Source organism: Narcine bancroftii, chromosome 2, assembly GCF_036971445.1.
Source record: "Narcine bancroftii isolate sNarBan1 chromosome 2, sNarBan1.hap1, whole genome shotgun sequence".
NCBI classification, from domain to species: domain Eukaryota; kingdom Metazoa; phylum Chordata; class Chondrichthyes; order Torpediniformes; family Narcinidae; genus Narcine; species Narcine bancroftii.
In genome coordinates, this window is record NC_091470.1 from 313,552,610 (window position 1) to 313,567,792 (window position 15,183).

Below are 15,183 nucleotides of genomic sequence, written 5' to 3' on the forward strand. Positions count from 1 at the left end.
ATAGTGGTGTATCTGTGCATCGTCTAATGGAAGATTATGTTGGATCATCCACATAATATGATTTGAGGAAACAGAAAGTTTTACAGTGAGAGTGATGACCATAGACTTGATGATAAAAGGAAAACTTTGCATTGGGCAAAAAACGTAGATATTGAACGAGTGCTTATTGAATGGGTGCAACAACAAAGAAGTGGACACATGCCACTGATCAGTCTGCTTGTAATGAAACAAGCTTCAAAATTCCATGAAGAACTCAACCTTGAGGGTGTGTGAATATTCACATGGTTGGCTGCATAAACTTAAGTGTCACGGTATAAAATATCTTAAAACCTGTGGTGAAAGAGGTTATGCAGATTATGTACTTGTTAATGCATGGAGAAATTTAACTGAAGCATGTTTGGCATAGACTTTGGCCATCAACAGTGTTTGATGAAAATAAGCCTTCAAAGGTTTTTGTGTCAGTAAAGAGAGGTAGATGATCGCTAACCTCATTGCCTACGTCAGAAGTGACGCAGCAAAAAGCAGGTTAGAGCAACTGACATCAAAGAAGTGCTGAACATTGACAATGATGCACCCGCTGTGCATTCCTCAAGTGATGGGGAAATTGCTGAAATGGTGTAACATACCGATAAGCATGAAGACAGTAGGGGTGAGCTCGAAGACAATGTGTGCATAGGGGAAAAAATGCCCATTGGTGATAGGGTTAAAATGGGCAATCAGTTAATTGGTGGGATGGAACAACATTCATTTATTAGTGAGCATGAGATTATGGCAGATAATTCAATTAAAGAGACTGCTTAGACAGAAATCTCTTAATTAAGCAGACACTGAAAAAAGTCTTTAAAAAGAGTTCATTGACGCTATGCTAAAGTTTTCTGAATTTGCACTGCTTGAGCGGTCTGTGATGTCTGAGCCCAGTTTTATTTTGAAGTTTTACTTTAACATTTTTTAAAAACCATGCTGGTGATATTATGGTCTTTATTTATCTAAATTCATTTAACACCCCACGCCCCGTTTTGTGCGATTTTGAAACATCGCATTTGCTTAAAGGGACCGTCCTTTTAAAATGATTCCAAAATCTGGAAGATTCTGAACAACAGGTGTCCAGTCCCGACAATTCCCAATAAAAGGTTAGGCACCTGTATTCATATGGGCTATAGAGCTAACTCCACCTCTAGCCAACGTGTTTCAATAGTTACAACTAGTATCTGTCCAACAATGTGGAACTTTCCTCAGGTCGGTCCCACCAACTAAGAGGACAAATCCAATCTAAGTACCAATTATTACACCCTCAATCAGTAAAGTGATAGAAGATGTCATCATGAACCAAACACCATGTCACATAGGCATCAAAATCACAGAGAAAGTAGTATCATTGGAGAATAATCATCTGAGCCCCAGGAGGTCCCTCAAAGGAGTTCTTCTGGCCAATGCTTTTGGCTCAACCATCTTCAATTACATCATCAAGTCACCTTTATTGATCGTTCATACCATGCTTGTATGGTAGCCAAGATAGCATTTCTCCAGGACCACAGACCATATTTACATAAGTAAGATAGAAGTTAAACACATTAAAATATATATTGAGATGTATATTGTAAGAGTCCCTGGTACCAAAGAACTCTACGCACACGTTCTTAGAATTCAGGAGTCTGATGGCCCGGGAGGAAAAAATGTTGCCCAATCTGAACATATGGGCCCTCGTGCTGCAGTACCTCCTACCAGATGGCAGAAAGGAAAACAGTTGACATGAGAGGTGTGTGAAATCCTTCACAATGTTTATTGCCTTTCGCCTGTATCGAGTGTTGTAGATGTCCCTCGTGGTAGGAAGAGAGCCCCCAATGATCTTCTCTGCCGACTTCACAATCCACTGCAGGGTTTTGCGGTCCAAGGAGGTACAGCTTCCAAACCAAGCAGTGATGCAGTTGCACAGGATGCTCTCAATACATCCTCTGCAGAATGTAGTGAGGAAGGAGGGTGGGAGATGAACTTTCCTCAGCTTTTGCAGGAAGTAGAGGCGCTGCTGGGCTTTCTTGGTTTTCGAGCTGGTGTTAAGGGACCAGGTGAGATTCTCCACCAAGTGCACTCCAAGAAACCTGACACTCTTGACAATCTCAATGGTGGAGCCATCAATGGGCAGCAGAGCGAAGCCCCCCGAGCTCTCCTGAATGGATGGAATCAGTCATCATGGATGACCTTCTAACCATTTTAAGTTCAGAGTGGAAAAATGAAGCAGTCCAGTGGTACATTGAGAGCAAGATGCAGATGCTGTTAAGTGAGTGTAAAGTAAAGTTCATGCCTCAAAAGGTGCCAGACAATCACACCCACAACCAAATAGAGCAACTATCTATCATTGACATTTAATAGTATTATGATTTCTCAGCTCCTCATCATCAATACACACTGGGGATAACTAGATGAGCAGAAGCTTGACAAGATCACACACATAATTACCAAGCTGGATATCCTGAGGAAGTAACCCCAAGACCTTTCTATCATCTGTAAGGCACAAATCTAGAGTATGATGGAATACTTTTCATGTGCTTGGTTGAATGCAGCTCAACATCATTCAGGACACAGCAGCTTACTTGATGGTCATCATATTTGCTATTGTAAATTTTCACCATCTCTGCCATCAGCATAGAGTAGCTGCAATGTACACTTTATAATAAAAAAAACTGCATTTCCTTAGTATTGAGGTTACTCTGAGTACAAGCCTCAATACTCAAAAGACAGTACTGCACAGGAATAATCTGCAGGTTCCCCACCAAGCATCACACCATACTAATTTTAAAACTTATCACCAGTCCTTTGTTATGTGCAAATCCTAGAATTCTGTACCTCACAGAACTATGGGAGTATTTTCTTCAGAGTGACTGCTGCAATTTGAGGAGGGGGATGAGCAGTAAACACTTGGCCCATAAACAATACAAAAAATCTGCAAAGCAATTTAATATTAAAATCAGTCAATTTCAGTGCATCTCAGACGCTCCCACCCACCCTATCATTATTTTCCTGGCCATCCTGCCATACATATCAACAGTAGCGCAAGAACTTGGGTACCTTTCCGAGGAGCTCATTATTTATTGATTGAATAATGAACTTGGAAAAATCAAGCAAGTCTTTAATAAAATTGAATTTTTGAAACAAGAATAACAATAGATCTTCAATCCAGAAATGAGTAATAGAACAGCACTGTATTATTTTAACCCCTTCATAGGTCTAATCCTTTGGTTAATTTACAATAATCGTAAATATTCAGGGAGGAATTTAAGCCTTGCAAGTATCAATTTGGCATTGCGGCAGCATTTCTGCTTTAGATTTAATAGGTCCATTGGATAACCATTCTGGTACTTCAGATATACATTTATGTGAATATTTGGGTAGTATTGAGGGATCATTGTATTCATAGCAATTTATCCTGCACCATCCAACATGAAATGAAAATTCTCGCAGTTATGCCAAAAGGCTGAAGAACAGCTATTTCCTTTATTTCCTCGACTGTTGTGGCTCCATGGTGTACATTTCTTCAGAGAGTTCATAGATTCTGCTTCAACAACCATTCAGTCTACATACCTTGGTGTCAGACTTTATCAAATCCAACTAAGCAATGTTTGCAAGCACAATTTTTCATTGCATTAAAACAGGCAAACGCATATAGATATGTTTATTGGTACATACCCATCAGTGCGATTTTCAATACCACTTAAAATAGGCAATCATCAACAAAAATCCAATTTCCAGTGCTTTAATACATGTAACTGTAAAGCCTTTAAATTACATGGGAGGTACTAGGTGAAGTAAGCTGTATCATCCATTTCATGAATAGATTCCTGCTGACTGTGAAAAATAAAACTGCATATACAATAATTCCTATGTTACTGGAATGACTCCTGGAACAATACACAGAAATACAGGTAAATGTTTTTAATGCCATCCACAGTTCAAGTTTGCTGCTGGTCTCCTATGTGTAATTCTAATTGATTACAGGCAGTTTATTCACTTTTGAATTATATTCAAAATACAAAATAACAGTTCACAATGCAATTAAAAATGTTTAAGCAGATGCAGTTATTTGAAATTACAATGAGTCATATGGCAGCAAAACAGTTATTCAAAAGTAAGGCATCAACAGAATAATTCTATTCCTGTTGAAGTATTCTCAGTAGAATAATTTATGTTTTAAAACAGTGCACAATTCATCTGTTATCTACCATCATTTAAATTGTAAGGCAATCCATTTATAAAATTATTACAAAATAATGTGCCTCCAAAACGCAAACTTGGTTGTTCAGAATTACTATTTCCCTATTTTTATTTTTTTATTTTAATGGTCTGTCAATACACAAACTACTATATGGCTTTGCAAAAAAAATACACATCATGAACAAAATATTCGGTCAATTTTCCCAGTTCTAAATATTTTAATTTAAGCATTTTGAACAGTATCGTTTCTAAGCATTTTGAACAGTATAGTTTCTAAGCATTTTGAACAGTATCGTTTCTAAGCATTTTGAACAGTATAGTTTCTAAGCATTTTGAACAGTATAGTTTCTAAGCATTATGCCAGCAGATGCTTAGATTCTAAAGATACCAGAAGATCTGCATGGAAGGCATGAAAAGTTTGAGGCATAATAATTTTGATATGATGGTTTACTGAAGCACCTGATGCCATTTTCAAAGCAATTCTTTGTTCTTTTGTGCTATTTTCAGTACTTCAATTTCACACACTTCCCTCCTTGCTTGAGCAGAAGCTATTCCCTCAAGTGCAGCTACTCTATCCCTTACTCACTAAAATGATGCAATAAAGAAAATTCATAGGGCATAATGGGTTGTCCTGATGTTCATTTGCTTATTATGGAAAAGGCAACACCATATTTCTCGTCCTGATATCCGTTTCAAACCACAAAAAACTGCTGGTATGGTAAATGTGCCATGAATGGATTTGCACATTCTGAAGAGCTCATGGATAGAGACTAGGTCAATGAGATGCAAAGACGAAACAATATTAACCCTGAAATTTGTAACATTTAAATTGGAAGGACTCAAATCCATTTTGCATTACTTCCTTGAAAAGAATGGTTGATCCAAGTTCCATGAATGGTTAGCTGAAAAAGAAAAAAAGCCATCATCACTAGAACTTAAATATCCACTCAAGCAAAGGATAAAATGCCACAAACAGTGACAGACAGTTTCAAAATAAGTTATTTTATTTGGAAAGGTGGCTAAGAAATAAGAATGAACACAATTATAACTTTTACATCACATGAAACCAGATATTTTCCACGTTGCAAGTTTGTCCACCATAACCATTTCAAAATAAAATATAACTATTTTTTGTTTATTTAGCAATTTAACATCACATGAAACCAGATATTTTCCACATTGCAAGTTTGTCCACCACTTTAACCATTTCAAAATAAAATATAACAATATTTTTTATTTATTTAGGAATTCAACATTACAAATTTTAGCTTAGGACAGCATATGAACACGGCTATTGTTTTTTGGAGCACCAGCAACTCAGATTCAATCCCGACTTCGTGTGTGGAGCCTGTAACCATGTATGCTTCTTACCACATCACAAAGACATGAAGGAGAGTAAATTAATTAACTACTGTAAATTGCTCAGTGCATGGATAAATAGTATAATCTGCGAAGAGCTGAAAGAAATGTGAGCAGAAGAAATTAGAATGGTGCAAGTTTTTTGTAAAGTGAGTGCTTTTTTGTTCAGCATCAACTTGGAGAACCCAAGAGCCTATTCGGTGCTCTATTTCCTCACATCACAAGAGTAAATTCAAAATGGTGAGGTGATGAAAGGTTTAGTTAGAGATGGATTTAAACAAGAGAGAAATGAAATTGCAAAGACGAAGCAAAGGAATTCCAGAAATTAGATAACTAAAAGGATAAACTTTAATAGACTTTTAAAAGAGATTGGAATCCTTTGGTTGAAAGGTCATATTTTTTTCTTCCTCTTCAATTACATCAATTCTCACTCAATGATACCAACTCCCCACTAACATCATTTTTTCTTTGTTTCTTGCCCAAATTCCTATTTTTAACGTGGACATCTAAATTCATTTAAGAGAGAGAGATCATCAAAAAGATGAGACATAGATTAATTGCAACCAAATTAAATTCATTAGGGAGCAGGTATTTAGTCAAAAAGTTACTTGAACCAAGCAGGCAAGTGATGAGTTTGTAGGAGAGAGGTAAGGAATTCAAGGGCTTGGTGACTGAGATATGTTTAAATGCTAGAATTCCAGGGAAAGGGTTTGCAAAGACTGAGAGATTGTGGTGGAAAATACAGCATTTCATGGAATGGAGATGTTTATAGGTCTGACGGAAGTTGCAGATTTTGGGGACGAGAAGGCAAACATGAAAATAAGAATTTTAAATTTGAGGTCGTTATGGAACAAGAGATCAACAAATTCCATTGATGAGTGAGTGGGACAAAGACAGATAGTATATATAATTTAGAATAAATCAAATCATATGGAGTACAGGATGGAAGCTGGGAGAAGTGTTGAGTTTGAAAGTGGTAACAACATGGATAAAGTTTTCAGTAGCAGTCTGGTGGCCGTACATGTAAGACAAGCAATATTACAGACTAGAAATTTGATGGAGACAAGAACACCAGCTCAGCTGAATAAGTTGTACAAAGCCAAGTTTGAGCCAGTCACCAGCAAATAAGAACTGTACACTAAAGTGAAATGTGTGATGGGGACTGAAGCCAATTAACAATATCAGTAACCTAAAGTATCTTTGCTCATTAACCTCATAAAAATCACCCAATTGAAAAAAAAACAAATTTATATACAAAATCCACTGTCTACTTACTTACCTCTTGAATGAGGTCTAAAATTTTCTACTACCATAAAATCTTATTGATTTTAATGTCTTAATGTTTCTTTGTCCACAGATGTTGTCTGACATGATGATCAATTCTAGAATGTTTCTTCTTCGACTATCAAATACAAGCTTAAATTTTAATGCAATGTTTTATTCATTGTTAAGTTTATCCATCTCTGAAATAAAACCTCTGTTCTATCGATATAAACACAACGACTACAATCACTGGATTCTTAGACAAACAATGAGCTGCTGGAGCCTAAATAAAAGGCCCCAACCCAAATCATTGACTGACCATTTCTACTCATGGATGCTGCCTGAACTAGTGAGTTCCTCCAGCAGGCTCAATGTTTGTTCTGTAGTCTCTATCTCACTTACCAGTATTGAAACTTCTCAGGGTATTTCTTCCAATTCTCCACACTCATGAACAGAATTTTGAACCTCAACAGTAGTCATACACAAACTTAATATAGACCCATGCTCCCATACAAAAGCAACAGTAACAACCTATTTGAATCATCTGCCACTTTCAGGCTCCATGATTGAAAGCAGACATTCATTTTCTACTATTTCTGTGCTGGGATATTTTTTGTGGATTTCAAGATACCCACTGTTTTGCACAATTACACAACAAGAACCCTCAATTCCTTTTTGCAAAATCTGCAAACTGGTAATCTGTGTCATGTAACTTTCTAAGCATTTACATCGAAGAAAACCTTTTTGTTAATAACATTACCTGGGCTTGACTGGACCAATATGTTTGGCAGGTTTGCGAAAAGACTGATTTGGTGCAGATCTCGTGGATGATGTCCTGGGAGAAGCTCGCACAAAACTTGAGACAGCTGGTGGGTTCTTAGGAATTTTCTTCACTAAATGTCCAATCCATTTTTTTTGTTCATCCTGAGAACATGCCAGAAGCAACATATCCCTGGCTGTGTTGACATCATAATTCACTGAAAAGAAAACACATACTCTGAGAGCAACTTAACATGCAAAAATAAATAAGCAACTAAATCTCCAAAATTCCTGTTAAATAATTGAGCAAATTGAATTAATAATTAACTTTAGCCAAAGTACAGTAGCCTGACATTGCACACTACAGGACTTAAAAAGGGACAGGAAATTATTCTGATTTTTTAAGATCTTAATTGCTGGTCTTTAGTTTCAGATTACAGAGACATAAAAAGACTACATATGCTAGAATCTAAAGCCAAAAAACACAGTGCTATTGGAACTCAGCAGGTCAGATTTCTCAGCAGATTTCACAAACAGAAGTCCTTTGTCTTCTCCACATCACCTCCCAGCCTCTGTCGCTACCTCCACCCTTCCCTCCCATGCTGACTATTTGTCAATCTATCTCTCCTCACCTGGATCCACCTTTTGCTTGCCAGCCTTTGCCCCACCTCTCTATACTGGGTATCTTCACTCTCCTCTTTCAGTTCAGATTAAAGGTCTTAACCCAAAACTTAAGATAGTCCATTTTCTACCACAGATACTGCCAAGTTCCTCAGGCAGTCATTGGTCCAGTATCAGATTTGCATTCTATTCAAGTAATCTTCAGTTCATGGGAAATCCAAAGATTATATAAATTACCTCTTGCTGAAAAGATGTGTTTAAAGGTGATTTGATAAAAATCAATGTGATTTCAAACATTAAAATTTATACCTTTGCATGGTACAACCATGTCTTCTTTTTTATCCAAGTGATCCTTATGGCACTTTACATGGCATCGTCTGCATTCCAGTGCAGCTGGTGGTTTGAAGACATGCCACAGAGGCTTTGCACAAGCTTCACAATTTGTAGGAAAATGATAAAGTGTTGGAATAAATTCATGGCCTTTATGAGGTATAAAGTCAGGCTTTTCCACTAATTGCACACTCTCTACTTCCACGTCTTTCCGACATTCACCCTCATTGGCATATAGAATCTGAAAAATTACACACTTTATTTTATGCAAATACAAAACTAAAATGGTTCAAACAGAAATTAAAGGTTGTATACTGAACACAAAAATACTAAATACCAAAGGAAACCTGAGCAAATGTCCAAATCAATGCACGTCCTTGTCTCAATAATAGATTGGTGTTAGTGCTTATGGTGAGACATAGGATGGTGTCCAACGTCAACCATACAAACCATTTTTAAGAGGATCAGAGATAAACCATACAACAAAGCCCAGATTTTGCTGAGAAGCTGTACTTGCCATTATAGGTTTAAATTCTACCTTACAAGTAGTCCCTGACTTACACCGAGTTCCGTTCTGACCGACTGCTCGTATCTTGAAATGGACGCTGTCTGTAAAATAAATCTTGCACAATTCTTCCCTTCATTTTACTTTCTACGATCTAAGCATTCTTTCCTCTTCCCCCTCAATGTACCTCTCACATTTTTTTCATATTTTATTAAAATTTTTTCCAAGCATGTAATTAATAATCATTCAAATAAATTGATTGAATTTGAAATTTTAACCCACCCTTGCCCTCCCCCCTCCCACTCAGAAATTATACAAAGAGAAAAAAATATAAGTGTAATATTATAGTTATATAAAATACAGAAAAGAAAGAAAAATAGTTTTCTTGATTGCATGAAGGGTGGGTTCGCACATTGGGGGTTCTACATTTTACATATTTACCCCTAAACTTTGCATATACGGGCTTCAAATTTAAAAAAAAAGAGTTTATTTCTTAAATTATGTGTAAATTTTCTCCAAAGGAATATAGCTTTGAATTTCTGCATTCCATCTCTCCATACCTAAAGATGCGTTTGATTTCTATGTCACTGTACACTTCTTGCCACCCCTAATGCTATTTTAATAAATTTCACTTGATAAAATGATAATTTTAACTTGGGTCTTGTTCATTCTATATTTCCCAATAAAAATAGGTCTGGATTTTGTGGAAATACAGTACCAGTTATTTGTTCTAAAAAGACCTAACTTTAGAACATGACCAAGTAGAATGTAAAAAGGTTCCTGTCTCTTCACCACATCTAAAACATTATCTGATAAATTTGATTTTATTTTATTCAATTTCTCATCAATTGTAATATTTAGATCTCTTTGTTTAATAGTGCCTGCTTGTAATAAAAGGTACATGGCAGAGATAAATTTCACAGTATTAGCTCTCCTGCCAAGAATTTCCAACTCACTACAAGCCAATAAAAACATTGTTGGACCTAACTTTTCATGCAGATATCCTCTCAAATGAAGATAGCAAAAAAAAGTATTCTGAGTTATTCCATATTTATTCCTTAATTGTTGAAATGACATCAACTGACCTTGTTCATAACAATCTTCTACATTTTTAAAGACAGGATGAAACCATATATTTAAAAATTGATTTTCTTTAATAAAACATACAAGATTATTTTGAATCAAAGGCGTCTTAGATGATATACTTATTTTGTTCCAATTTTATTATTTATCTTATTCCAAATAATAATTAAATGTTTCAACAATGGGGCTTCTTTCTCACTGGTTATTAACTTAAGATCTCATTTATATATAGATTCCTCTGCTATTTTCTCTCCTATTTTATCCAACTGTATTTTAACCCATGCCAGTTTTCCTGATCCCTCAAAAAAAATCTAATTTGAGCCACTTGATAATTTTCTTAAAGTAAGGAAGCTATAAACTTACCAATTCATATTTCCACTTTGATGAAGGGCTCAAGCCCAAAATGTCAGTTATGTATTTCTGCCTTTGCTTCATAAAGGACACTGTTTGACCTGCTGAGTTCCTCCAGCATTTTGTGTTTTTACTTCAACCATGGTGTCCACAGAATTCTGTGTTTTACTTCATATTTCCACATTAATCTTTCTACAGAAACTCTTGACATTTTACCTTTTCAAAGAAATTTCCTTATATGTTTATTTAATTCTTGAAAAAATCTTTTGTGGAAATAGTATCGATAAGGTTTGAAAAAGATGTTGATTTTGTGGAAAAATATTCATCTTAATACAATTAACTACATTATTGGCAGGGTCGTCAAATTTTTTAAAAATCCAACTTTTGAAAGTAATGGTGAGTAATTCAGTTTATATAAATTGTTTAAATTATTATCTACCTGGATCCTGAAATATTTAATCACTTCTTTGGCCATTTATATTGAGTACATCTTCGACAAAATCTATAATCTCCTTGTGTAAGGGGCATAATTTCACTTTTGTTCCAATTTATTTTATAACCTGAAATCTTACCATGTTCTTCCAGATTTATATCTAGTTTCTGTAAAGAAGTCTCCAGTTCTGTCAGATATATTAAAACATCATCTGAAAATAAACTAATTTTATACTCTTCCTGACTTCTTAATTTCTAAATCATTCCTAATGACCTCTGCTAGTGGCTCTATAGCTAAAATAAACAGAGCTGGGAATAAAGAACAGCCTTGTCTGCTAGATCTCGCCAAATGAAATGGAGCAGATATTTGTCCATTCGTTACTACTTTTGGTTTAGATTATATAGTGCCTTCATCCAGTTTATAAAAGTTTGACCAAAACTGAATTCATCTAGCACTTTAAATAAGAAGTCCCACTCCAATCTATCAAACGCTTGGGCCACTGCTACACTCATTTTGTGCTAAATGATTAATACTGATTAATCTAGCCATGTTGTCCTCTTCTCACAAATCCTGTCTGATCCATGTTTATTAATTTGGGCAATAATTTAGTAACTCTTTTCACCAATATTTTGGCAAATATTTTGTAATCTGCATTTAATAATAAGATAGGTCTATATGATGAAGGTTTTAAAGAATCTCCATCTTTTTTTGGTATCACAATAATTATTGCCGTTGAACCTTTCATATTTCAAACTCAATTGTATCGTGATCTTTAAATCTAAGCTTCATTTTCTTCAATTCCTCACGAGAAGTTGCACATCATTTCTCCTCTTGTGTTTCGATGAGAGCTTCAGTATCTTTTCTTCTCCAACATTTGGACCAATTCTCCTTGACATACCACTTCTATCCCAATCTGCCTTCATTTGGGTACCAGCAGAGTGACTCCTTCAGTTGAAGACTGCATATAACTGAATCATTAAAGGGTTGATGCCAGAGGCTAATAAGGTGTGGACATTAACTGAATGGCAGGACAAGAGTAAAGACCCAGACGGCCTACAGTTGCTCCTAATTTCTTAGAACCAGGCAGCCAGGGCCAGGGCCAGGATTGGAGTCAGTGGGCGAAGTGTCAGGTGCTCCGGCAAGCGGGCAGCCGGGGCCCAAAAGAGCTCCCTACATCTCTGCCACCAACTTCAACCAGTTCCCAAAGACCCAGACTCACTGCAACTAAGTTTCACTAATGGCCACAATGCCATAAATCCACATTCCATGATTACTGGACACAAAATGTTCACAGGTTACCTCTGTCACCTGTCCTGTCTCATTCCTTAATAGGAGATCCAGTATTACACTCTCTTTAGTTGGCACCTTTATATTTTCCTGAACACATCTGACAAACTCCAAGCCATCCAGCTCTTTTACAGTACAGGAGTCCCAGTCAATATGTGGGAAAATCAAAATCTATCTTGTGTTTCCTGCAGTGGTCTGCTACTCCTCGACAGATTTTCTCCTCCGATTCTTGTTGGCTATTGGTCGTCTATAATACAACCCCATGAGTGTGGTTGTACCTTTCCCATTTCTTAGCTTCACCCAAATAGCCTCAGTAAACAAGTCCTCTGGTCTGTTCTGCCTGCGCACAGCTGAGATCATTTCCCTGACGCGCAATGCCACTCCTACCCCTTTCATTCCCCTGTGCTTCCACTTCAGAAGCCTGGAACATTGAACTGCCGGTCCTGCCCCTCCTGCAACTAAGTTTCACTAATGGCCACAATGCCATAAATCCACATTCCATGATTACTGGACACAAAATGTTCACAGGTTACCTCTGTCACCTGTCCTGTCTCATTCCTTAATAGGAGATCCAGTATTACATTCTCTTTAGTTGGCACCTTTATATTTTCCTGAACACATCTGACAAACTCCAAGCCATCCAGCTCTTTTACAGTACAGAAGTCCCAGTCAATATGTGGGAAAATCAAAATCTATCTTGTGTTTCCTGCAGTGGTCTGCTACTTCTCGACAGATTTGCTCCTCCGATTCTTGCTGGCTATTGGTCGTCTATAATACAACTCCATGAGTGTGGTTGTACCTTTGCCATTTCTTAGCTTCACCCAAATAGCCTCAGTAAACAAGTCCTCTGGTTTGTTCTGCCTGCGCACAGCTGAGATCATTTCCCTGACGTGCAATGCCACTCCTACCCCTTTCATTCCCCTGTGCTCCCACTTCAGAAGCCTGGAACATTGAACTGCCGGTCCTGCAACTAAGTTTCACTAATGGTCACAATGCCATAAATCCACATTCCAATCGATGCTCTAAGCTCATCTGCTTTTCCTACAAAAAGATATATTGAAATAGATGCATCTGAGAAAATTTCCACCATGTACAACACATCAACTTGTTGCATGCAATTTTCACATCTTCTATCTACTCTGGTACTCTGATTCTCCCTCAACTGCAAATCTAGTTTAACCCTCTCCCCCAGAACAGCACTAGCAAACATTCCTGCAGGATATTAGACCCCTCCCAGTTCAGATGCAAACCGTCCAGTCAGAACAGGTCCCACCTTCCCTGCAAGAGAGCCCAATGATCCAGAAACCTAAAGCCCTCCCTCCTGCACCATGTCTTTAGGCACATGTTAAGCTGCATGATCCTCCTATTTCTAAAATCACTAGTATGTGGCATGGGTAGCAATCCTGAGATCACAATCCTAGAGGTCCTGTCCTTCAAACTTGTGCCCAACTCCCTGAATTGCAGGTCCTCATCAGCCTTCTGACCCATGTCATTGAACCCTTTATAGACCATGGCATCAGGGTGCTCACCCTCCCTCCTGAAAATGTCATGAACTCAACCTGTGATATCTTGGACCCTGGCACTAGGGAAGCAACATACCATCCGAGATACTCGATCTCTTCCACAGAACTTCTTATCTGTCCCCCTAATGATGGAATCACCTATCACTACAGTTCACCTCTTCTCCTCCCTTCCCTTCTTAGCCACAGGACCAGACTCTGTGCAAGAGACCTAATCGCCATGGCCTGTCCTTGGTAGGTCACCCCGCAACAGACTCTCCTGACTGTCACCTATCTACCCTCCTCCTGCCTACTAGGTGTGATAGCGTCCCTTTAACTCCTGGCTCTCACCTACTCAGCCTCCTTCTTGTGTCCATCTAAGCTGTAACAAAATTTGAACTTTAAGGAATAACAGGAATTAGTTATTTAACACAATCTAATAGGTTGCAAAATAATGCATGCACTTTTTCTATTGAAATCTCTTCAGTTCTCAGAACAATTGTTCTCAGAACAATAAAATTTAAACAAAAATAAAATTGCCCACCTGGAATATCCGAGGAATTTCTCCAGTTTCTGCCCTGTATACATCACCTTGTGTTACAGGACGCACATGAAATAATTTGCTGAAAAATAAATTATTCGGAGCTACAAATGACTTGCAGATTTCATTATTGTGCATATTAACTTTTAGGATAAAATAATTACATACTATTTTTAAGGTGTATTAAAGGTGTATTAATGCAACTTTTTGTCAACTGTACTTATATCTTTCCTTTGTTCATACCCTGAATGTAGGTAATGCAATGAAGACCAACATTTATTTACCCACAATCAAATGGTAATTTAAATCGATGGAGGTGAGCTGCTTCCTTGAATGAGTCTCCGAGGAGGAATTGATGGATTCTTGCCCTCAGTGTCGAAGGAACAGTGACATGCCCAAAATTATTTGCAACTTGGTGATCTTGAAGCTGGTGATGTTCTCAGCTGATAGACCAGGAAGTAGAGCAAGTGCCAAATAACTGACACATGTTAGCTTGATGAAGTCAAACTTCTTAAATGTTTCTGGAGAATTGTAAATTAAGCAAATGAAGAGTGTTCGAAAACCACTTGTACTTTGTGGAAAAAGGCTTAGGAAGTCAAAAGGTGTGACGAATACTGGTGAATACCTATCTGTGACTTATTTATTTAGCTTTAATATTAATGTGCCTTGTTGGTGGTATGCAAATTTGGGTTCAAGTAATATTTGATGAAGGGTTCCAGCTTAAAATTGTTGACTTTTTTTTACTCCTTTGCATATAAGACTAATATATTGGTCATGACATACTATTCATTGCATTGTGGAGACTAGCCACAATTAAGTAACCCAGCTCTTCATCAGCAAGCATAACCCCAAGCATCCAATTGGTTGACACTAATCCTCCATATCCCTTTTCCACTGGCATCCCAGTTAAACGGCTGTGCAGTATCATGGAATTGGAAGTCCTTGG

The 15,183-nt window shown here is 37.3% G+C and overlaps 1 protein-coding gene across 4 annotated transcripts in view; it reads right to left on the reverse strand.

The window, feature by feature from the left end:
• Positions 1 to 3,732: 3,732 nt before the first annotated feature.
• The window catches only part of rock1 (Rho-associated, coiled-coil containing protein kinase 1), a 130,152-nt gene continuing 118,701 nt past the window's right edge, over positions 3,733 to 15,183 (reverse strand). For all 4 annotated transcript variants that reach the window (XM_069921690.1, XM_069921688.1, XM_069921689.1 and 1 more), the window contains 4 exons: positions 14,241 to 14,319; positions 8,518 to 8,779; positions 7,589 to 7,805; positions 3,733 to 5,108 (listed from right to left, as the gene is read on the reverse strand). In XM_069921690.1, coding sequence (XP_069777791.1) covers positions 5,105 to 5,108; positions 7,589 to 7,805; positions 8,518 to 8,779; positions 14,241 to 14,319 — 562 coding nt within the window. In that variant the 3' untranslated portion in view covers positions 3,733 to 5,104. The remainder of the gene's footprint in view (positions 5,109 to 7,588; positions 7,806 to 8,517; positions 8,780 to 14,240; positions 14,320 to 15,183) is intronic.